Source organism: Jaculus jaculus, chromosome X (assembly GCF_020740685.1).
Source record: "Jaculus jaculus isolate mJacJac1 chromosome X, mJacJac1.mat.Y.cur, whole genome shotgun sequence".
NCBI lineage: Eukaryota > Metazoa > Chordata > Mammalia > Rodentia > Dipodidae > Jaculus > Jaculus jaculus.
In genome coordinates, this window is record NC_059125.1 from 126778043 (window position 1) to 126796488 (window position 18446).

General features: G+C 43.6%; 1 protein-coding gene across 1 annotated transcript; it reads right to left on the reverse strand.

Annotated features, from left to right (window-relative positions):
• Positions 1-3085: 3085 nt before the first annotated feature.
• Gpr119 (G protein-coupled receptor 119) lies at positions 3086-4093 on the reverse strand. Its single transcript, XM_004653965.2, has one exon. The coding sequence runs from the start codon at positions 4091-4093 to the stop codon at positions 3086-3088; it is 1008 nt and encodes a 335-aa protein (XP_004654022.1).
• Between the last annotated feature and the right edge of the window lie 14353 nt (positions 4094-18446).

Sequence of the window (18446 nt, forward strand, 5' to 3'; positions counted from 1 at the left end):
ATTTTGCTTACATGACGTTAGCAAGATCTGTCCCTTGCAGCAAGGCCAGGAATTAAGCTTTGAAACACCAATAAAGAGGGCATTGGTTTGCGCCTTCTTGTAATTTTATACAAATGCACATTTTATTATTTGCATTTTATATAGTTCACAGTAACTTATCGCCCATCCCGAGAATGTGCTAGCATAACTGCTACTTACTGGTTGCCTAGCACTTCAAGGTATATTGGGCACTTTCATTCACTCAAGAGCCAAAAGCTTCCTTGGTTGTAGAAACTTAAAGTTTGCTGTGGTGAAAGCAGGCCTGTTCCTCCTCTAAGCCAGAGTAGCAAGCAGAGAAGCTGCACACCATTTTACCAAAGGAGGGCTGATGTGGGGTAGAATAGATCATTGAGAATAGGCCATTAGGTAAGAGTTAGGATAGAAAGACAGGAATTTTTTGCCTGGTGTGGTGGCGCATGCCTTTAATCCCAGCACATGGGAGGCAGAGGTAGAATCACTGAGAGTTCAGGGCCACCCTGAAACTACATAGTGAATTCCAGGTCAGCCTGAGCTAGAGTGAAACCCTACCTGGAGGAAAAAAAAGAAAAGAAGAGAAAGAAAGAAATAAAAGAGAGACAGGAATTTTCAAGAGTATGGAATCTCATAAGGGTGAGCATTATCTTCTGAAGGACTGATGAACGAAAGCTGGGAGTTAATCTAGGACTAAAAAGGAATTAAGACAGTCCACGTATAATGCATCATGTTGTGACATTCTGAATTCTATCCAGGTTCGTTAAAAAATGTATTTATTTATTTATTTGCACTTTCTGTGTGGGGGAGAGGCACCAGGGTCTGTTGCCACTGCAAATGAACACCAGATGCTTATACCACTTTTTGAGTCCAACTTACATGGGTGGCTTGGGAATTGAACCCAGATCAGTAGTCTTTGCAAGCAAGTGCTTTTAACTGTTGAGCCATCTTCCCTGCCCTTCCATTCAGGTTCTTCATATTGTAATTTGAGATTTGGATGGAAAAAAATAATTAAGGGCCTCTTGGAATCAGCCTTTGTATATTGGATACATCAAATTATTATTTTAGAGATTTGGAAAGATTTACCATTCAAAGTTGTCTCAGCTCCTAGTCCCAGACAAATTAATCCACATTGTTTAAGTTTATTTTTGCCTCTTTGGTTGTAAACTGTGTAGCTTTCTGGGAGATAATTTGGTGTAGGGGTTCAAGAGCCATAAAAATCCTCCAGAGAGACCAGGATGTTGAAAGGGTTACAGGAAAGGCTTGAAAGGCAGGGTGTGGTTCCTACCCCCACCCCCACCCCCTTTTTGTCCTCAAATGTTGCTTCCAGGGCTGCCCAGATGAAGTTCAAGCACATTCTCCAGAAACCGAAATGGTTCTTTTCTTTTCTTTTTTTCTTTTTCTTTCTTTTTTTTTTTTTTTTGGTGTGTTTGTGTGTGTTTACAGGAGTGTGTGCTGGGGATGGAGGCCAGTGCCTTGTGTATGTGAGGCAAGTGCTCTACCTATGAGCTATATCCCCAAGTCCCCAACAGCCCATTTTCTATATGCCACAGAAGAAGGATGAGCTGATCTACTGCACTATTTTTGTGGCATCTTGTCTACATATCTAAGGAAAATGCACACTTGAAAGTCAATGAAAGAAAGTCTAACTGTGAGGATCAAATGAGTCCTGTCTGGGAGCTTGGCAGTGTCTGCCTTGGTACCTACCTCTTTCCCCTCTTCCTTCCCTTCCAGTGTTTCAATTTGTGGTCCAGCTTTGTCCTCAACAAGTAGCTATAAGTGACATAGGAGGCAATAGAGGGCAAGGGGCACCAGAGAGTTAAAAAGTGGTGGATGAGGGCTGGAGAGATGGCTTAGCGGTTAAGCGCTTGCCTGTGAAGCCTAAGGACCCCGGTTCGAGGCTCGGTTCCCCAGGTCCCACGTTAGCCAGATGCACAAGGGGGCGCACGCGTCTGGAGTTCATTTGCAGAGGCTGGAAGCCCTGGAGCGCCCATTCTCTCTCTCTCCCTCTATCTGTCTTTCTCTCTGTGTCTGTCGCTCTCAAATAAATAAATAAAAATTTTAAAAAAAAAGTGGTGGATGAAAAGAGCTAATAGCAGAGCTAATCACAAGACAGGCATTTCTCAAAGAAACACTTATTTTGAACTCCATGAAGAAAAGGCAAGTTTTAGATTCTCTAATTTAACTCCCTGTATGTTAAGGAAACTTCTGATATATAAGTTCTTATTTACATTAGGGAAGGCAAGAGATACAGGAACTATATTTTAGAAGGGTAATTATTTTACTACATTACTATAACACATAACTTAAAAGATCCTAATTTCTCTAGTGCTGTGCTGTCCACTATGGGGGTCACTAGCCACATGTGGTTTTGATCATTCACAGTAGGATTAGCTTGGCTTGAGATGGTCTGTAAGAGTAAAATATACACCAGATTTAAAAGAAAATAGTAGTAATTTGCATATTGGTTACATGTTGAAACAATAACATTTTGTATATTTTGAGTTAAATAAAATGTTAACATTTATGTTTAATGAAATGGAAATGTTAATTACTCTGATTTGATCAGTACTTACTGTACAATTATATTGAAATATCACATTGTACTCCAGAAATATGTACAATTAAAATAATAAGAAATCAAAACTTGAAACTTGAAAAAATTAACAGTAACTTTGCTCGTTTCATTTAACCTGGGTATTAGAGCATTAAAATTATATATGCAGCTTACACTATTTTTCCATTGGACAGCATTGCTCTGGTGACTTCAATAATAGGATTTTGATATGCAACAGCCTTTTAGTAGTACTTTTTTAAAACTCTAAATGAGTATACCTGTACAGGAAAAAGGCTCATTTCCAATGGACAGGGAAGAGTAGAGATTTGCAAATGGAGAAACTGATTATAGAAGAAAGTCAGGCACCTGCCTCAGTTGCCTCATTCTGGGAGATATGGGAGTTGTGATGGGCAATTTCCTGAGGCAAGTTCTCTCATTCCCCTAGTTCCCTGGGATTTACTTTCTGGGATTCAGAGTGGGAATGGGAAGGGCACTTCGAAACTTTCCTTCCTTACCATCTTAGCCATCAAGCTCTGGGTGGGAGATAGTGATGATGTGGCAGGAACTTTCTCTGGGCTTTGGTGGACCACTATTCCTGGCTGGGAGAAAGAAGAGGAATGAGATGAACCCCTTCTTCACTCCCAGGGCCATGTGGTAGAGCTGCTGCCGCACCTCCTTCTGCCAATAGGCATAGATGAGTGGGTTGAGCAGGGAGTTGCCAACACCAAGCAGCCACAGGTACTGTTCCAACACTTGGTAGAGGAAGCATTCCTGGCAGGCCACCTGCACAATGCTAGTGATAAGGAAGGGGGACCAGGACAGAGTAAAGCTCCCAATGAGAATAGACACCGTGCGGACAGCCTTGAAATCGTTGAGACACCTTGGGGGCCGGCAAGCACCAGCCATGGCTCCTGCAAGTTCCATCTTTCGGATCTGCTGGCTGTGCATCGAGGCAATCTTGAGCATGTCACAGTAGAAGAAGACAAAGAGGAGGACGGCTGGGAAGAAGCCAGCACAGGAAAGGGTCAGAACAAACCTTGGATGAAACACAGCAAAGAAGCTGCAGGGCCCGTGGTAGGTGGTCTGCTGGAATATGGAGACGCCAAATGGAAGGAAGCCAATAAGGTAAGATACCAACCACAGCCCTGCAATGCAGGCCGCAGCCACAAGGCCGCTCATGATTTGGAAGTAGCGGAGGGGCTGCTTAATGGCAAGGTATCTGTCAAAGGCAATCAGCATGACAGTAAGGACAGAGGCAGCTGCAGAAGAAGTGACAAATGCCATCCGAAGGCTGCACAAGGTCTTCTCTGTGTGCTGAACCGAGCTAGAGAGCTGGTCTGTGACTAAGCCAGAGATGGCCACTCCAATCAAGGTGTCAGCCACGGCCAGATTCAAGGTGAAGCAGAGACTAACACCATCGTTCTTGTAGATTGACAGCAGCATGGCCACAACCACTAGTGCATTCACAGCGATGATGAGGACAGTCAGGATAGCAAGGATCACTCCAAATGAGAAAGATGACTCCATGTCTTAGAAGCGGTAGGACTTCCATTTACCAGGGCATGCTAGAGCTCCACCTCAAATTCCCATGAACCTGGGGGAAGATGAGTTGTGGGTTCAGAGTCACAGCACAATTCTGGCCATCACGGGCAGTCCAGGCTGGCAGCTTGCCACCTCCGGGATCCTGATGTCATTAAAGATGACTCACCCTCTTTTTCAGTCCTCAGCCTTCCGCCTCTCCAGCTTTCTGAAGGCAGCAATCCCAGTGCAAACCTTTCCCTGGGCCCTGAGCTAGTCCCTCCCCCTTCAACAACCAAGTTACTAGACAACTCCCAAGTACCTGGTACACACTGTCTCTTGGAGCCCTCTCCCTTCATTGATGTTTCATGGGCTTTGGAGGGACAGGGACCTTCCCATCAGGGCTCCTGTCTGACAAGATACAATTGATTCTAATCCTTTTTCTCCCTCTATAACTTGATACTCAATTTCTACTTTTCCCCAAATTTCAAATGCCAGATTACTAATTTCAGCTTAATTTAACACTTGCTTTATAAATAATTCTCTGCTACTATTATGATTGCTTTTAGGGCTGGATAGATGGCTTAGCAGTTAAGGCACTTGCCTGCGAAGCCTAAAGACCCAGGTTCAATTCCACAGGTCCCATGTAAACCAGTTGCACATAGTGGCACATGCACCTGGAGTTCGTTTGCAGTGGCTAGAGGTCCTGGCATGCCCATTCATTCTCTCTCTCTCTAATAAATAAATAAAAAATAATATCATTGCTTTAAATCAACAAAATGATCATAATCAGTTGAAGTGGGAAATGAGGACCAATAAGTTATTTGAGGGGCCCAGCATTTTTTTTATAGGCATTGCCATATATTTAAACTATTTCTTACCTTTTTGATTCCTAACTCCTCAAAGGCTCTCAGGGAGTACTGTTTCCCTGTTTCTTTTCTTTTTTAAGTTAAATATTTTATTTCTTTATTTGATAGAGTCATAGAGAAAGAGGCAGAGAGAGAGAGAGAGAAAATGGACACGCCAGGGCCTCTAGCCACTGCAAACAAACCCCAAACGCATGCACTACCTTGTGCATCTGGCTTACATCTGGGTCCTGGGGAATCGAACTGAGGTCCTTTGGCTTTGCAGGCAAATGCCTTAAACGTGAAGCCATCTCTCCAGCCCTCGTCTGTTTCTTATCCTGTGGATCTCAATTCACTGCAGATTCAGAAGGACAGGAAAGACAAGGCAGAGAATTGTTAATAGCTACCATTTGGTTTAGAGCAGAGCCCATTTTCCATCTTTAGTTGTTGTCTTTGGGTGTAGTGTTGGGAACTGTTTCCACACTAGTGGGCTGTATTTGGCTAGTAAACAGTGAATGGCAGGCCTGTCTTTCTTTCATCCTATGGACTTGAGGTTAGCTCTGAGGAGAGTAGTAGGTGGACTCCATTCACCAAAGGATGTGCTCAGTGTTTGACAGTGGAATTTTCCAGGGATAGAGCTTATGGGGGTTGGGTCAAAAGGTGACAATATTGCTGAAGCAGATGAGAGGGGGACAGGGAGGCCAGCTGTGCAAGTCACTCCAACTTAGGCTGTGTATCCATTTGCATGGGTACATTAAAACTACTCTCATCTTGGATACCAAGAAGAGACGGGTGGGATGAAGAGTGGTTAGAAGCTGTTTACTCAGTTCAGGTGAGAGCACAAATGGAAAAGGTTAGTGTTTTAAGTGACTGAGTGGAGAGCAAGGTGCAGAGTTGGAAAAATATATATTCCAGGATGTTTTGACAGTGTGAGAGAGCCTTTGGCAGATGTCTCTTCTCCAAGGTTACAAAGAGCTGCGTCATGGGGACTTGATAGTCCAGTTGCCATCTTGGGAACAATTCTAACCTTTTTAATTCTAATTTTTATCATTTTATTTTATTTATTTATCAGAAAGAGAGAATGGGCTTCCAGGGCCTCTTGCTGCTGTAAATGAATGCCAGATTCATGCATCACTTTGTGCATGTGGCTTAATGGGTACTGGAGAATTGAACCGGGCCACAGGCTTTGTAAGCAAGTGCCTTTAACCGCTGAGCAATCTCCCTAGCCCTCAGTTCTTACTTTTGGTGCCTTTGATTAGGAGGCTGATTTCAGTTGTTTAAAAAAGATGGACTTTAGTTTCTCCAAGTTTTTACGTCATGTACCATGTTCAAACTTGCAAGAATGTCAGGATCACCTGTTGAGCTTGTTAAAACTCAGATTCTGCCGGGCGTGGTGGCACACGTCTTTAATCCCAGCACTTGGGAGGCAGAGGTAGGAGGATCGTCGTGAGTTCGAGCCACCCTGAGACTCCATAGTGAATTCCACGTCTGCCTGGGCTACAGTGAGACCCTGCCTCAAAAAAACAAACAAACAAACAAACAAAAAAACCCTCAGATTCTTAGGCCCCAACCCAGGGTTTCAGATACAGCTGACCTATGGGTGGGCCTTTGCATTTCTAAGAAGCTTTTAGCCACTGTGGCTGCTGGCTTAAGGTACCACTACTAGAGCAGTAATTTTTATTTATTTAGTTTCTGAGACAGAGTAACACTGTAACTTAGGCTGGCTTGGAATTCACTGTATAGCTCAGGCTGGCCTCAACCTTGTGTGGTAATCCTCCTATCTCAGCCTCTCAAGTGCTGGGACTATAAATTTGGCACTAGAGTAAATGATTCTTTCCTTAAATTTTTATTTTATTTTTAAAAATATTTTTATTATTTTATGTTATTTATTTGCAAGCAGATAGAGATAGAGAGAAGAGAGACAAATAGAGAGAGAATGGGCATGCCAGGGCCTCCAGCCACTGCAAATGAACTCCAGGCTCATGTGCCCCTTGTGCATCTGGCTTATGTGGGTCCTGGGAATTGAACCTGGGTTCTTTGGCTTCACAGGCAAACGCCTTAACCACTAAGCCAGTTCTCCAGCCCAAAATTTTATTTTTATTTATTTATTTGAGAGAGAGAGAATGGGCATGCCAGGGCCTCTAGCCATTGCAAACCAACTCCAGACACATGCACCACTTTGTGTTTCTGGCTTATGTGGATCCTGGGGAATCGAACCTGGGTCCTTTGGCTTTGTGAGCAAGTGCCTTAATTACTAAGCCCTAGATAAAGCGATTCTTACTTTTAGTTGTATATTGGAATCACCTGACAATAGTCCCCCAAAATGCAGCTGTTTAAATCACATTCCAAAGATTCTGACATAGTTTTCTGAGGCATGATCTATGCATCTGGGGATGTACAAACATCTCAGGGGCTGGATATATGGATCAGTGGCTAAAGCCACTTGCTTGTAAGGCCTGATGGCCAGGGTTCAATTCTCCAGTACCCATGTAAAACCAGATGCACAAAACAGTACATGTGTCTGGCATTTGTTCACAGTGGCAGGGGGCCCTGGATGCCCATACATTTTTCTCTTGTCTCATCAATCAATCAATCAATCAATCAATCAATGTTTCTAAAAAGCACCTCAAGCAATTCTGATATTGAGTTGTAGTTGAGAACCATTGTCCAGTAGCAAAAGCACAGGCTCAAGGGTTAGAACACCTGGGTTCTAATATGTCACTTTGATTGGACAAATGATTTCATCTTTCTGACTTAGGTTTATCTTACCTTTTATGGGGCTATTACCTATATCACAAGGTTGAGATAATAGTAAAAAGAAGACTTCATAAATTGTAAAATGTTACACAGACACTATTGTCTTCTGTTCTTTGTTAAGTAAATTAACACAGTTAATCAAAATGGGTATCTGAGTGCTAATCAAAATGTTAGTGACTGGGGCTGGAGAGATGGTTCAGCAGTTAAGGTGCTTGTCTGTAAAGCCTAGGTTTGATCCTCCAGTATCACATAAAGCCAGATGCACAAGGTGGCACATGCATCTGGAGTTCATTTGCAGTGGTTAGAGGCCCTGGTGTACCCATTCTCTCTCTTTATCTGTCTCTTTCTCTCTCTCTCTCAAATAAAGAAATAAAATATTTTTAAAAAATATTAGTGATATGGGGGAGAAAAGACAAATACCATATGCTTTCTCTCATGTGCAATCCACATTTAACCATATATATGTAAGCATGCGTCTATCTATCTATCTATCTATCTATCTATCTATCTATCTATCTATCTGTCATGTGAAGTGAAATCAAGATGTCAGCAAGGCTATGTTGCTTCAGCTGGCTCTAGGGGAAGATCCGTTTCTTTGCCCTTTAGCTTCTATGATACATCATTGAGATCTTTGCTTCTATAGTCGCGTCTCCTCTGACTTTGACTTTTCTGCCTTCCTCTTATAATAATTCTAGTGATGATGTTGAGTCTATGCAAACAAACTAGGATAACCTCCCTGTGTCCAGATCTCTAATCACACATAAGACAATTTCTTTTGACATGTAAGAGCACATATTCTTTCAAGATAGTCCTTATTCTGTTTGTTGTTTCATTCGTTTTGTTTTCCATGTTAAAATGTTGATGGGCTCAGAACTGTACTTGCCTTATAGTGGTGTTGGTTCACTGTGAGGTCAAGAATGCACCAGTCAGTTCAATTGGGAGCACAGCACCCCAAAGTTCACCTTCCTACCCTGTGGCTCTTACATCTTTCCACCTGCTCTTCCACAATGTTCATTGAGCCATAGAGGACATGTTAGAAATCATTAGTGTTGTCTGGAGAGATGGCTCAGCAGTTAAGGCACTTGCCTACAAAGCCTAATGACCCAGATTTGATTTCTCAGTATCCACATAAAGCCAAATAAAAGAAGTGGTACATGCATCTGGAGTTTGTTTGCAGTGGCTGGAGGCCCTGGCACACCCATTCTCACTCTCTGTTTCTCTCTCTCTGCTTGCAAATAAATAAATAAAATAGTTCAAAAATAATTAAAAAGAAATATTTAGTGTTGAGTTGTGGACAGCCTCTCATTTTCTACTGTGATGGGTCTTGAGTCTCCCCAGTGTGTCCAACCATCTTGAGGGACAGTCAGAGGAAATAGGCTGTTAGGGTCAATATAAAGACCAGAGTTAGGTCATGGATTCAAGCACTACAAAGGAATCCCATGCTCTGTCCCCTCCCTGACACCCTCTTGGAGACAAGCCCCCAGGCCCCTGATGTTCCCAGGCCCATAACTGCGAATTGAGGGAACCAATCAGGGCTGTGGATCAACTTAAGTACGAGAAAAGGAACAGGTTAGTTAGAGAAAATAAAGCCTTGATGTCGCTCTATAGAATTCCAGAACCAGAGCCTGTTCTGTGGACTCCCAGCTCTGGGGCCCCTCCCATTCTGATGGGAGTTTTTGCTTTTGTTTTAAATAAAATCTGCTTGCTTTCTCCTATCTCCTGTACTCTAATTCCTTATTGTACTGTGAGGAAGAACCCACCCACTCCTATATCAGGATTCCTGCAACATTTCTGGTGGCCTATACAGGGAGAAACTCCAGAGACTACCGACTGGGTCACAAGCTGCAAAGAACAACCAAGTGTGACCATTGACAGTGTGACACCCTGGAAAAGCTTTCCTAAAGCAGTGATTCCCTACAACCATGAATAACATGGTTGACCTCCTTGCTGGTTTATTTTTTTTCCCTTTTATGGGCAATAGAGAAGGATCCAGGTTCCAGTGGACAGTGGACTCTGATCCCATATGGCTAAATGAAGCTTTCTCAAACAGTTCATAGTCAACCAAGAACTAGGGTGGAAGGCTTATCATTACTCCTAAGTAGAGGGACTTTGCTTGCCTATCCTGAGATAGATACTCACCCCGCTCCAGGGGGAAGACTATGTCTAGCTCTTGTATGTGCTTGTCTCCATTATGGGCAACATTTTTTCCCACGAGGCATCCTTTCCAGGTGAGGGCCAGCTTCTTGCTCCATTTCTCCTTACTACCCTAGCCCTAGAAACATGTTTCTTTTGTGAACCTCATTTTCAATGATGCAGGCCTTTAGAGGACCACATCCTAGCTTGCCTCTTCCTTCTCTATCATTTAATAGAGATTCTCTCACTCAACCATTTTTATAGACCTCTGGGAACTCAGGAGAAGGGTGAACCATTGGTAATAAGGTTGCCAACAGCCTTCTGGCAGCAGTCCATCCTGCCCAGTGAAGTATATTGGGCACAGAGGGTTCTGGGTTCCAGGATCTCAATCCCTGGAAATTTGGTCAGGTATACACTCCTAAAGATGAGTCCCCCAGCCCTGCTACACATACAGATGCCTCTTCTAAGGCTCTAGTAAGGTAAGGGATGAAGGACAGGGAGATAGCAACCCTGACCTAAGACCCTCTATGCTCCTCCTTCCATCTCACTGCAGATGGAACAAGCCAGTTCCAAGATTCAAAGTCACCACTTGGGGCTAGAGAGATGGCTTAGTGCTTAAGGTGCTTGCCTGCAAGGCCAAAGAACCCAGGTTCAATTCCCCAGGACCCACATAAGCCAGATGCATATGGTGGCACTTGCCTTTGCAGCAGCTAAAAACCCTGGCACACCCATCTTCTCTAGTTGCCTCTTTCTATCTCTCTCTCACACACACATACACACATAAAATAAATTTTAGAAAGTCTCCACTTGGCTGCCTACTCAAAAACTGAACAAAACTGGATTCCTCAAACCCTTAAATCAGAGTGTGATTCTTTTTCTATCAAGAAGCTCGGCCTCAGTACTCCTTGCAAGATGGTGAGAAGTGTCCACCTGAGGGAAACCTTAATTCCAGCACCATTCTCCAGTTACATTTGTTTTGCATAAAAGAGGGAAAATGATGAGAAGGGCCTTAGGTACAACTTTTCTTCTATCTCAGGGGTAATCCCAAGCAATTAGAAAACACAGCAGTATGACCCCAGAGTCCTTGGAGGAGGGGGTCCTCTTAAAAGACAAATTCTTGTCTATGAGCCCCAGATAATCATAGGAAACTATAAAAATTGGTGACTGAACCAGGCAGAAACCTGAACCAATTGGTCTAAGCTACTACCTCTATGTGGCCAGGACACTGAAAAAGAAAAGAAGAAGGACAAGTGACACTACCACTTGCTCCCCCAACAGTAGGATGGCATACCTTAAGTCTAAAGGACACAGGAGCTTGATGTTTTGTTCTTCCTTTTTTTTTTTTTTGTAATTTTTATGAGAGAGAGAAAGTAAGATATAGAGAGAATTGGCACATCAGGGCCTCCAGACGCATGTGCCACCTTGTGTGCATGTGCAACCTTGTGCACTTTGATGTCACCTTGTGCGTCTGGCTTATATGGGATCTGGAGAGTCAAACATGAGTCCTTAGGCTTCTCAGGAAAGTGCCTTAACCTCTAAACCATCTCTTCAGCTCTAGTTCCCTGATCTTCATGGACCTCAATCTTCAGGGGCATATAAGGACAGACTCTGAAGAATTTTTGTTTGTTTGTTTTTAGAGGTAGGGTCTTATTCTAGCTCAGGCTGACCTGGAATTCACTATGTAGTCTTAGGCTGGCCTTGAACACACGGCGATCCTCCCACCTCTGCCTCCCAAGTGCTGGGATTAAAGGTGTGTGCCACCATGCCTGGCTTGAAGATTTTTTTTTTTTACACAGCCCCTTGCCTGTTAGTGGGAACACCTCCACTTCCAACACACATTCATTATAGTGCCAGAGACTCCTTCCTGCCCCTTTGATGGACAGAAATATTATCTCCCAATGTCAGGAAAAATTAGTTCTGCCACCAGGGGGCAACCTATGTCTACCTTTGGGAGAAGCCAACATAGAACCTTTTTTAATGAATTGATGGAGAAACACTGAGACAGGTGATAACAGCAACATTAGTTGTCTATCTAAAGGACCCTGTTGCAGTCCGGTTCGTATTGCTGTTAGAAATCACCCAACCAAGAGTAGCTTCTGGGAAAAAGAGATTTATTTTGGCTTACAGGCTCAAGGGGAAGTTTCATGATGGCAGGGGAAAATGCTGGCATGAGCAGAAGGTGGACATCACCCCCTGGCCAACATAAGATGGACCATAGCAACAGGAGGGTGTGCCAAACACTGGCAAGGGGAAACTGGCTTTAATAACCATAAGCCCGCCCCCAACAATACACTCCCTCCAGGAGGCATTAATTCCCAAATATCCATCAGCTGGGAACCTAGCATTCAGAACACCTAAGTTTATGGGGGACACCTGAATCAAACCACCACAGACCCCATTCATTTTCCCTACCCAAAACAGTACCCACTCAAGCCAGAGGTCATAGAGTGACTCAAGCCCATTATCCTGGCTCTAAAGAGACAGAGACTCCTGAGAAAGTTCTCTAGCCCCTATAACTCACCATCTTGAGAATATAGAAGGGAATTAAAAAATGAAGTTTAGTATGGGACCTCTGATGTATTAATGACACAATGGTCCCTCTCCATCCCATGGTGGCAAATTCTTGTACCGTTTTGACACAAATCCAAGCATTGCTATTACTCAGTGTTAGATTTAAAAGATGTTTTGTTTTGCATTCCCTTTCATACAGATAGTCAACCTTTGTTTTCTTTTGAAGATCCCATGCGGAAGACAGGACAGGTCATCTGGAGAATGTTGCTTCAGAGTTCAGAGATAGTTCCCACCTACAGACTATCCGGTTCTAGTATGTAGATGACGTACTACTATAAGGGAGAACAGAAGAGACTATTTCTAGGGCCACGGAGTAACTCCTTAATTTCCTGGCTACAAAGGGCTCTGGAGAGAAGGCCCAGTTGTGTCAATCTTGAGTTACATACCTTGGAATGACCCTAGTGGGTGAAAAAGTATAGACTACGTTCTGAAGGGATGCAGCCCATTCTGGCATACCCCTTCCCTCAGATCATCAAGCAGTTGAGGGCCTTTCTTGGAGTTACGGGCTATTGTAAGGTCTGGATTCTTGGATTTGCAGAGATGGCTAGGCCCCTTAATCAACTCTTCAAAAAGGCACAAAACTATTGCCCAGTTCCTGTGGCGTGGGAAGTTGAAGCTTGTCACTCAGTCCAACAACTTAAGGACACATTGACTCCTGCTTTGGGATTACTTTGTTTTCCCTTTATGTGACCGAGAGGAAGGGCATTGCCCTGCGGGGAGGGTTCCTAACACATCTGGTGGGATCAATGCCCCAACAGGTGGGATATCTCAGCAGAGCGTTAGATTTGGTGGCCAAAGGATGGCCAGGATGCCTGAGAGCAATTGCAGCTGTGGGACTTCAAATTTCTGAAGCACATATATAGGCTGACTTTGGAAAAGTCCCTTATTGTGTTTACTCGTCATGACATCAGGGGTGTTCTCAACTCAAAAGGGCACCTGTAGTTGTCTGACAGCAGGATGTTAAAATATCTGGCCCTCCTGATGATGGGGCCTGAAGTGACTCTCGAGGTTTGTTCCTTCCTCAACCCTACTAATTCCCTTCCATTGACCACTCATGCCTCCAAGACATTCTATTACAAACATATACTGCCAGATCTGACCATAAAGACCAAGCCTTTGAGATCTCTGACCTTCAATTTGCGGCGAACCCCCTGACCAGCAGGAGAAGAACGACCAGCAAACGAAGATCCTTCTTGATCACACTTTATTGGAGAGCCTCTTGGTCAACAGGAAAGCTGATGGCGAGGGGCAAGGAGGGTAGGATTACAGCTGCTTTTATAGGGCCGAGCACTACGGGGCGTCTACTGATTGGCTGCCAAAGCTCACCCGCCACCAGGAGCCACGGGATAGGCTTAAGACAAGGTGCGTCAAGCGCATGCGCAACCTCAAGCGAGGTTGGCGCCAAGGCGCTGCCTAAATAAGGAATTGTTTACCTCAAGACTGGCAGGAAGCCAGCGCCATCTTGTAATGGCGTCTGCATTAGCTCCCTACACAATTGTTTACAGACAGGAGTTCCTTTGTTAAGACAGAACTAGGAGAGCAGTATATGTAGTGGTGACAGAATTTGAGATTCTAACCCCCTCCCCACTGATACCAGTGATCAAGTAGTTGAACTTATAGCTCTGACAAGGGCCCTGGCAATGGGTAAATATTTACACAGACTCTAAATATGCTTTCCTGATCTTACATGCTCTTGAAGCTATTTGGAAGGAAAGGGAACTACTAACAACCTCTGTAACACCTGATCTAAAGAAACCAGCACCTACTAAAGCAGAGATCCAGAGGCTCCTAAGAGCCCATCACTGAAGTAGACTTAAAACACACTGAACATGGCTCACAGAATTTTGTGGAAGAGGGGGCAGAAAGATTGTTAGAGCCACAAGTTGGGCCATTTTGCAGAGACATTGCCTCTCCCCCATAACTGATTGCTGCCCCCATAATGCATGACCCACAATGCCCATGGGGCTGACCTGCATCCCCAAGGAGGAAGACCTCTTCAGAAAAGGGGCAGGGGCTGGGCGCGGTGGTGCATACCTTTAATACCAGCACTTGGGAGGCAGAGGTAGGAGGATCGCTGTGAGTTCGAGGCCACCCTGAGACTACATAGTGAACTCCAGGTCAGCCTCGGCTACAGTGAGACTCTACCTCGAAAAACAAAACAAAACAAAACAAAAAAAGGGGGAGGCCAGGGAGGAGGGAAAGGATGGTACCAGCATGTGATGCTTACATACAAAATATGTCCATTTCTAATAATAAGAATAACAATAATAAAGAAATCTCAAACCTCCTATAGAGAATCCTACTCCCCAAAGATGTTGCAGTCATGTACTGCTGGAGACATCAGAAGGGAGAAGACCCAGTGGTCCCTTAGCAGGTGTTGCAGTCAAAACCACAGCCCTGAGGATGGAAGGAATGTTTTCTGCTGTGTAGTGGGAGTGGCTTTACCAACTGAGCCATCTTCCCAAACCTTACCATTTTTTTTTTTAACTAGTTTCACCACAAGATCCAGTTGTGTCTCCTAGAGAGTATCCCTAAGCTATGAATTCTGGGCCATAAGGAAGTGCCTCATTCCTGAGAGGGCAGTGGTTGGTCCTTATCGTTCTGCCTCTGGGAGAAGGAATAGGGCTCTTGGTGTCTTCGGAGTGGAATATCTACAAAGCAAGCATACTGGAGTTGAGAAGGAGAAGGCAGGCATAAGGGATTAGGCTGTAGTCAAACTATCCACAACCAGGACACTAAAAAGCTGGTCATTGTGGGCTGTCACCATGGATGCAATAGAGTACTCCCTCCACCTTAAAGGTATGAGATGCAGGAACAGAGGTATTAGCAGGAATGGTAGTGGAGAATAAGGCAAGCTTCTCCCAAGGCCGTAGGAGAGGAGCTGTAGGAAGGGAGTCACACCTGACTTCTTATGGTGCCTAAGCCAGCCATCTTCTTGCAAAGATTTACCTGTATCTTGTTCAAGGACAAAGGTACTGATGGCATTTAATATCTCTTCTGAAATATAAGTACATACATTTTTATGAACTACTATGCAGTTATGTGAAAAGAACAGAATAGGTTTGTATGTACTGACATAGACTCCCAAGACATATTGATTGACACATCAGGGTACATCGGTATATAAATTGTGGGTCCATTTAAGAACAAAGCCCTCCAAAACACCGGATATATATATGTATGTGTGTTGGTTTGAATAGAATAGATGGCCTCCAATATATTCAGTTCTTTATTGTTTGTAGTTTGCATCTGCAGCCACCTGGCTGAAGGCAGTGTCACTGGGTGGATCTTAAGGTGTGGTGGTGGGTTTCAGATTTTAATCTAAAGATATGCAAAGTGTGCCTAGCTGGAGTTCCTGAAGTGTGCTGTGGCTTTTGGCTTTTGGCTTGTACTTCTCTCTCTCTGTTTGGTTTGGTGAAGGCAGGCCAGCTTCTTCTGCCATTTATGGAACTTCCCCTGGCTCTGTAAGCTTCAATAAATATCCCTTCCTCCATAACTGTGCCTGGTCTGGAAGTTCATCTCAGCGAACCTGAATCTGTCTGCTACAGAATGAATACACAGAATCCAAATAAATGAGACTTAACAATGAATAACTTTGAGGAGACAAGTGGGATTGGTGGGGAATTAATAAATCATGATTTACTTTGACCACACACACACACACATACACACACACACAGACACACACACACACTTTTAACTTAACACATTGGTATCCAATTCCATCCAGTTGTTACATATTTTCACACTGAGGATATATTTGTCTAACTTCAAAAGAAACTCCTCCATTTTTGTCTTTTTTTCTTTTCTTTTCTTTTCTTTTTTTTTTTTTTTGAGGTAGGGTCTCGCTCTAGCACAGGCTGACCTGGAATTCGCTATGGAGTCTCAGGATAGCCTTGAACTCATGATGATCCTCCTACTTCTGTCTCCCTAGTGCAAGGATCAAAGGCGTGTGCCACCATGTCCGGCTCCACTTTTTTTTCATAACATCAACATATATACAAATATCTTGTAGCAATTACCTTCTCCTTACTGGTACAAAACACCTGATCAGAAGCAGGTTATGTAAAGAAAGGTTTTGTTTTGGCTTACAGTTTTTAAGGGAAATTTCATCATGGCAGAGAAAGCATAGCCGTGCAGACAGCGGGGCATCACATCATATTAACAGGGATGTAGCAGCACAAGCAAACTATGAACACTCGGGGGTCTGGACTAATAAATCCCAGGTCCTGCCCCAGTGACACATCTTTCCAGCAAGGCTCCATCTTCCAAAGGCTCCAGACATTTTAGATTCAAACCACTGTGTGTGTGTGTGTGTGTATTATACACATTAAATATTGACATATACACTATAAAATATTTATATGCATAAATGTATATATACACATATACAGTGTGTATTTGTTTCATTTTGTTTATATTGTGTTTACCTGCCTTGCTGCACGAAAGAGAAAGAAGTGTATGTGGGTGGAAAGAAAGGGTAGAGCGAGACAGGGTGAGGCCTTAGACATCATTTGGTGAGGACGAAACTCTGAGGAAGCACCTCTAGGCTTCAAGGGTATCTGATCTTTCTTATGGCAATGATGGTAACAATTAAAATTTATGAGACCTCTATGGCGAGATACTAGTAATACCTCATTGTGATAGGTAATGAAATTGAAACACACCGAAAGGGTGACTTCTTTGCCCAAGGCTATAATTAAGTATGTGGAAGGTATTGGATAACTTCAGACAGGCCAGCAGCTTGTGTGGGGCCTATGGACAGACATCCAGTTTGTCTGTCTCATATCAACTACAGAGACTGGATATTGTGCCCTTTCCTTGCCAGTTTGTGCCTCTGTGCCTTTGCACACCCTACTGCTTCTGACCTTCATGGTAAAGGGTCACTTTTATGCCTTTTTATTCCCCCAAAGGTCGTTGAACTGAGATTAAGCAGAAGCGATTCTGTAAATTCCAGTGATCATAGAAAATGAAGATCACTTAGCTCTGAGCCCAAGGGAATATGTTTCCAGACTCATGTATATCATTTACACACACACACATATATACATATATATATATACATATACATATACATATACATATATATATACACACACACACACATACATACATACATATTTGGTTTTTCAAGGTAGGGTCTCACTCTAGCCCAGGCTCACCTGGAATTCACTATGTAGTCTCAGGGTGGCCTCGAACTCATGGCAATTCTCCTACCTCTGCCTTCTAAGTGGTGGGAGTAAAGGCGTGTGCCACCACACCCGGCATACCTTTATATTTTTGTTATTCCCTCTGTCATTTAGCACCGAACTATTTTTCTCATTCCCATGACCAAATACTTAACAGAAAACAACTTAAAGTGTGCTGGAAATATGGCTCACCAGTTAAAGGCACTTGCTTGCAAAGCATGTTGGCCAGGGTTCAATTTCTAATTTGCCCATATATGCTGAGTGCAAAAAGTGGCACAAGCATCCAGTACTCATTTGTAGTGGCAAGAGGCCATGGTGTGCCCAACACACACACCACACACACATGGGTGCGTGCAATTTTTTTTTTAATTTTTTATTTATTTATTTGAGAGCGACAGACACAGAGAGAAAGACAGATAGAGGGAGAGAGAGAATGGGCATGCCAGGGCTTCCAGCCTCTGCAAACGAACTCCAGACGCGTGCGCCCCCTTGTGCATCTGGCTAACGTGGGACCTGGGGAACCGAGCCTTGAACGGGGGTCCTTAGGCTTCACAGGCAAGCGCTTAACTGCTAAGCCAGCTCTCCAGCCCAAGTTAACTATTTTTTTAATTATTTTATTTTTATTTATTTATATTTTATTTCTGTGTCTGTCGCTCTCAAATAAATAAATAAAAAATTTAAAAAATATTTTATTTTTATTTATTTACTTGGCAGAGAAAAACAGAGAGAGAGAGAGATAGAGAGAGAGAGAATGGGTGTGCCAGGGCCTCCAGCTGCTGCAAACAAACTCCAGACACATGCGCCCCCTTGTGCATCCAGGTAACATGGGTCCTGGGGAATCGAACCCAGGTCCTTTGGCTTTGCAGG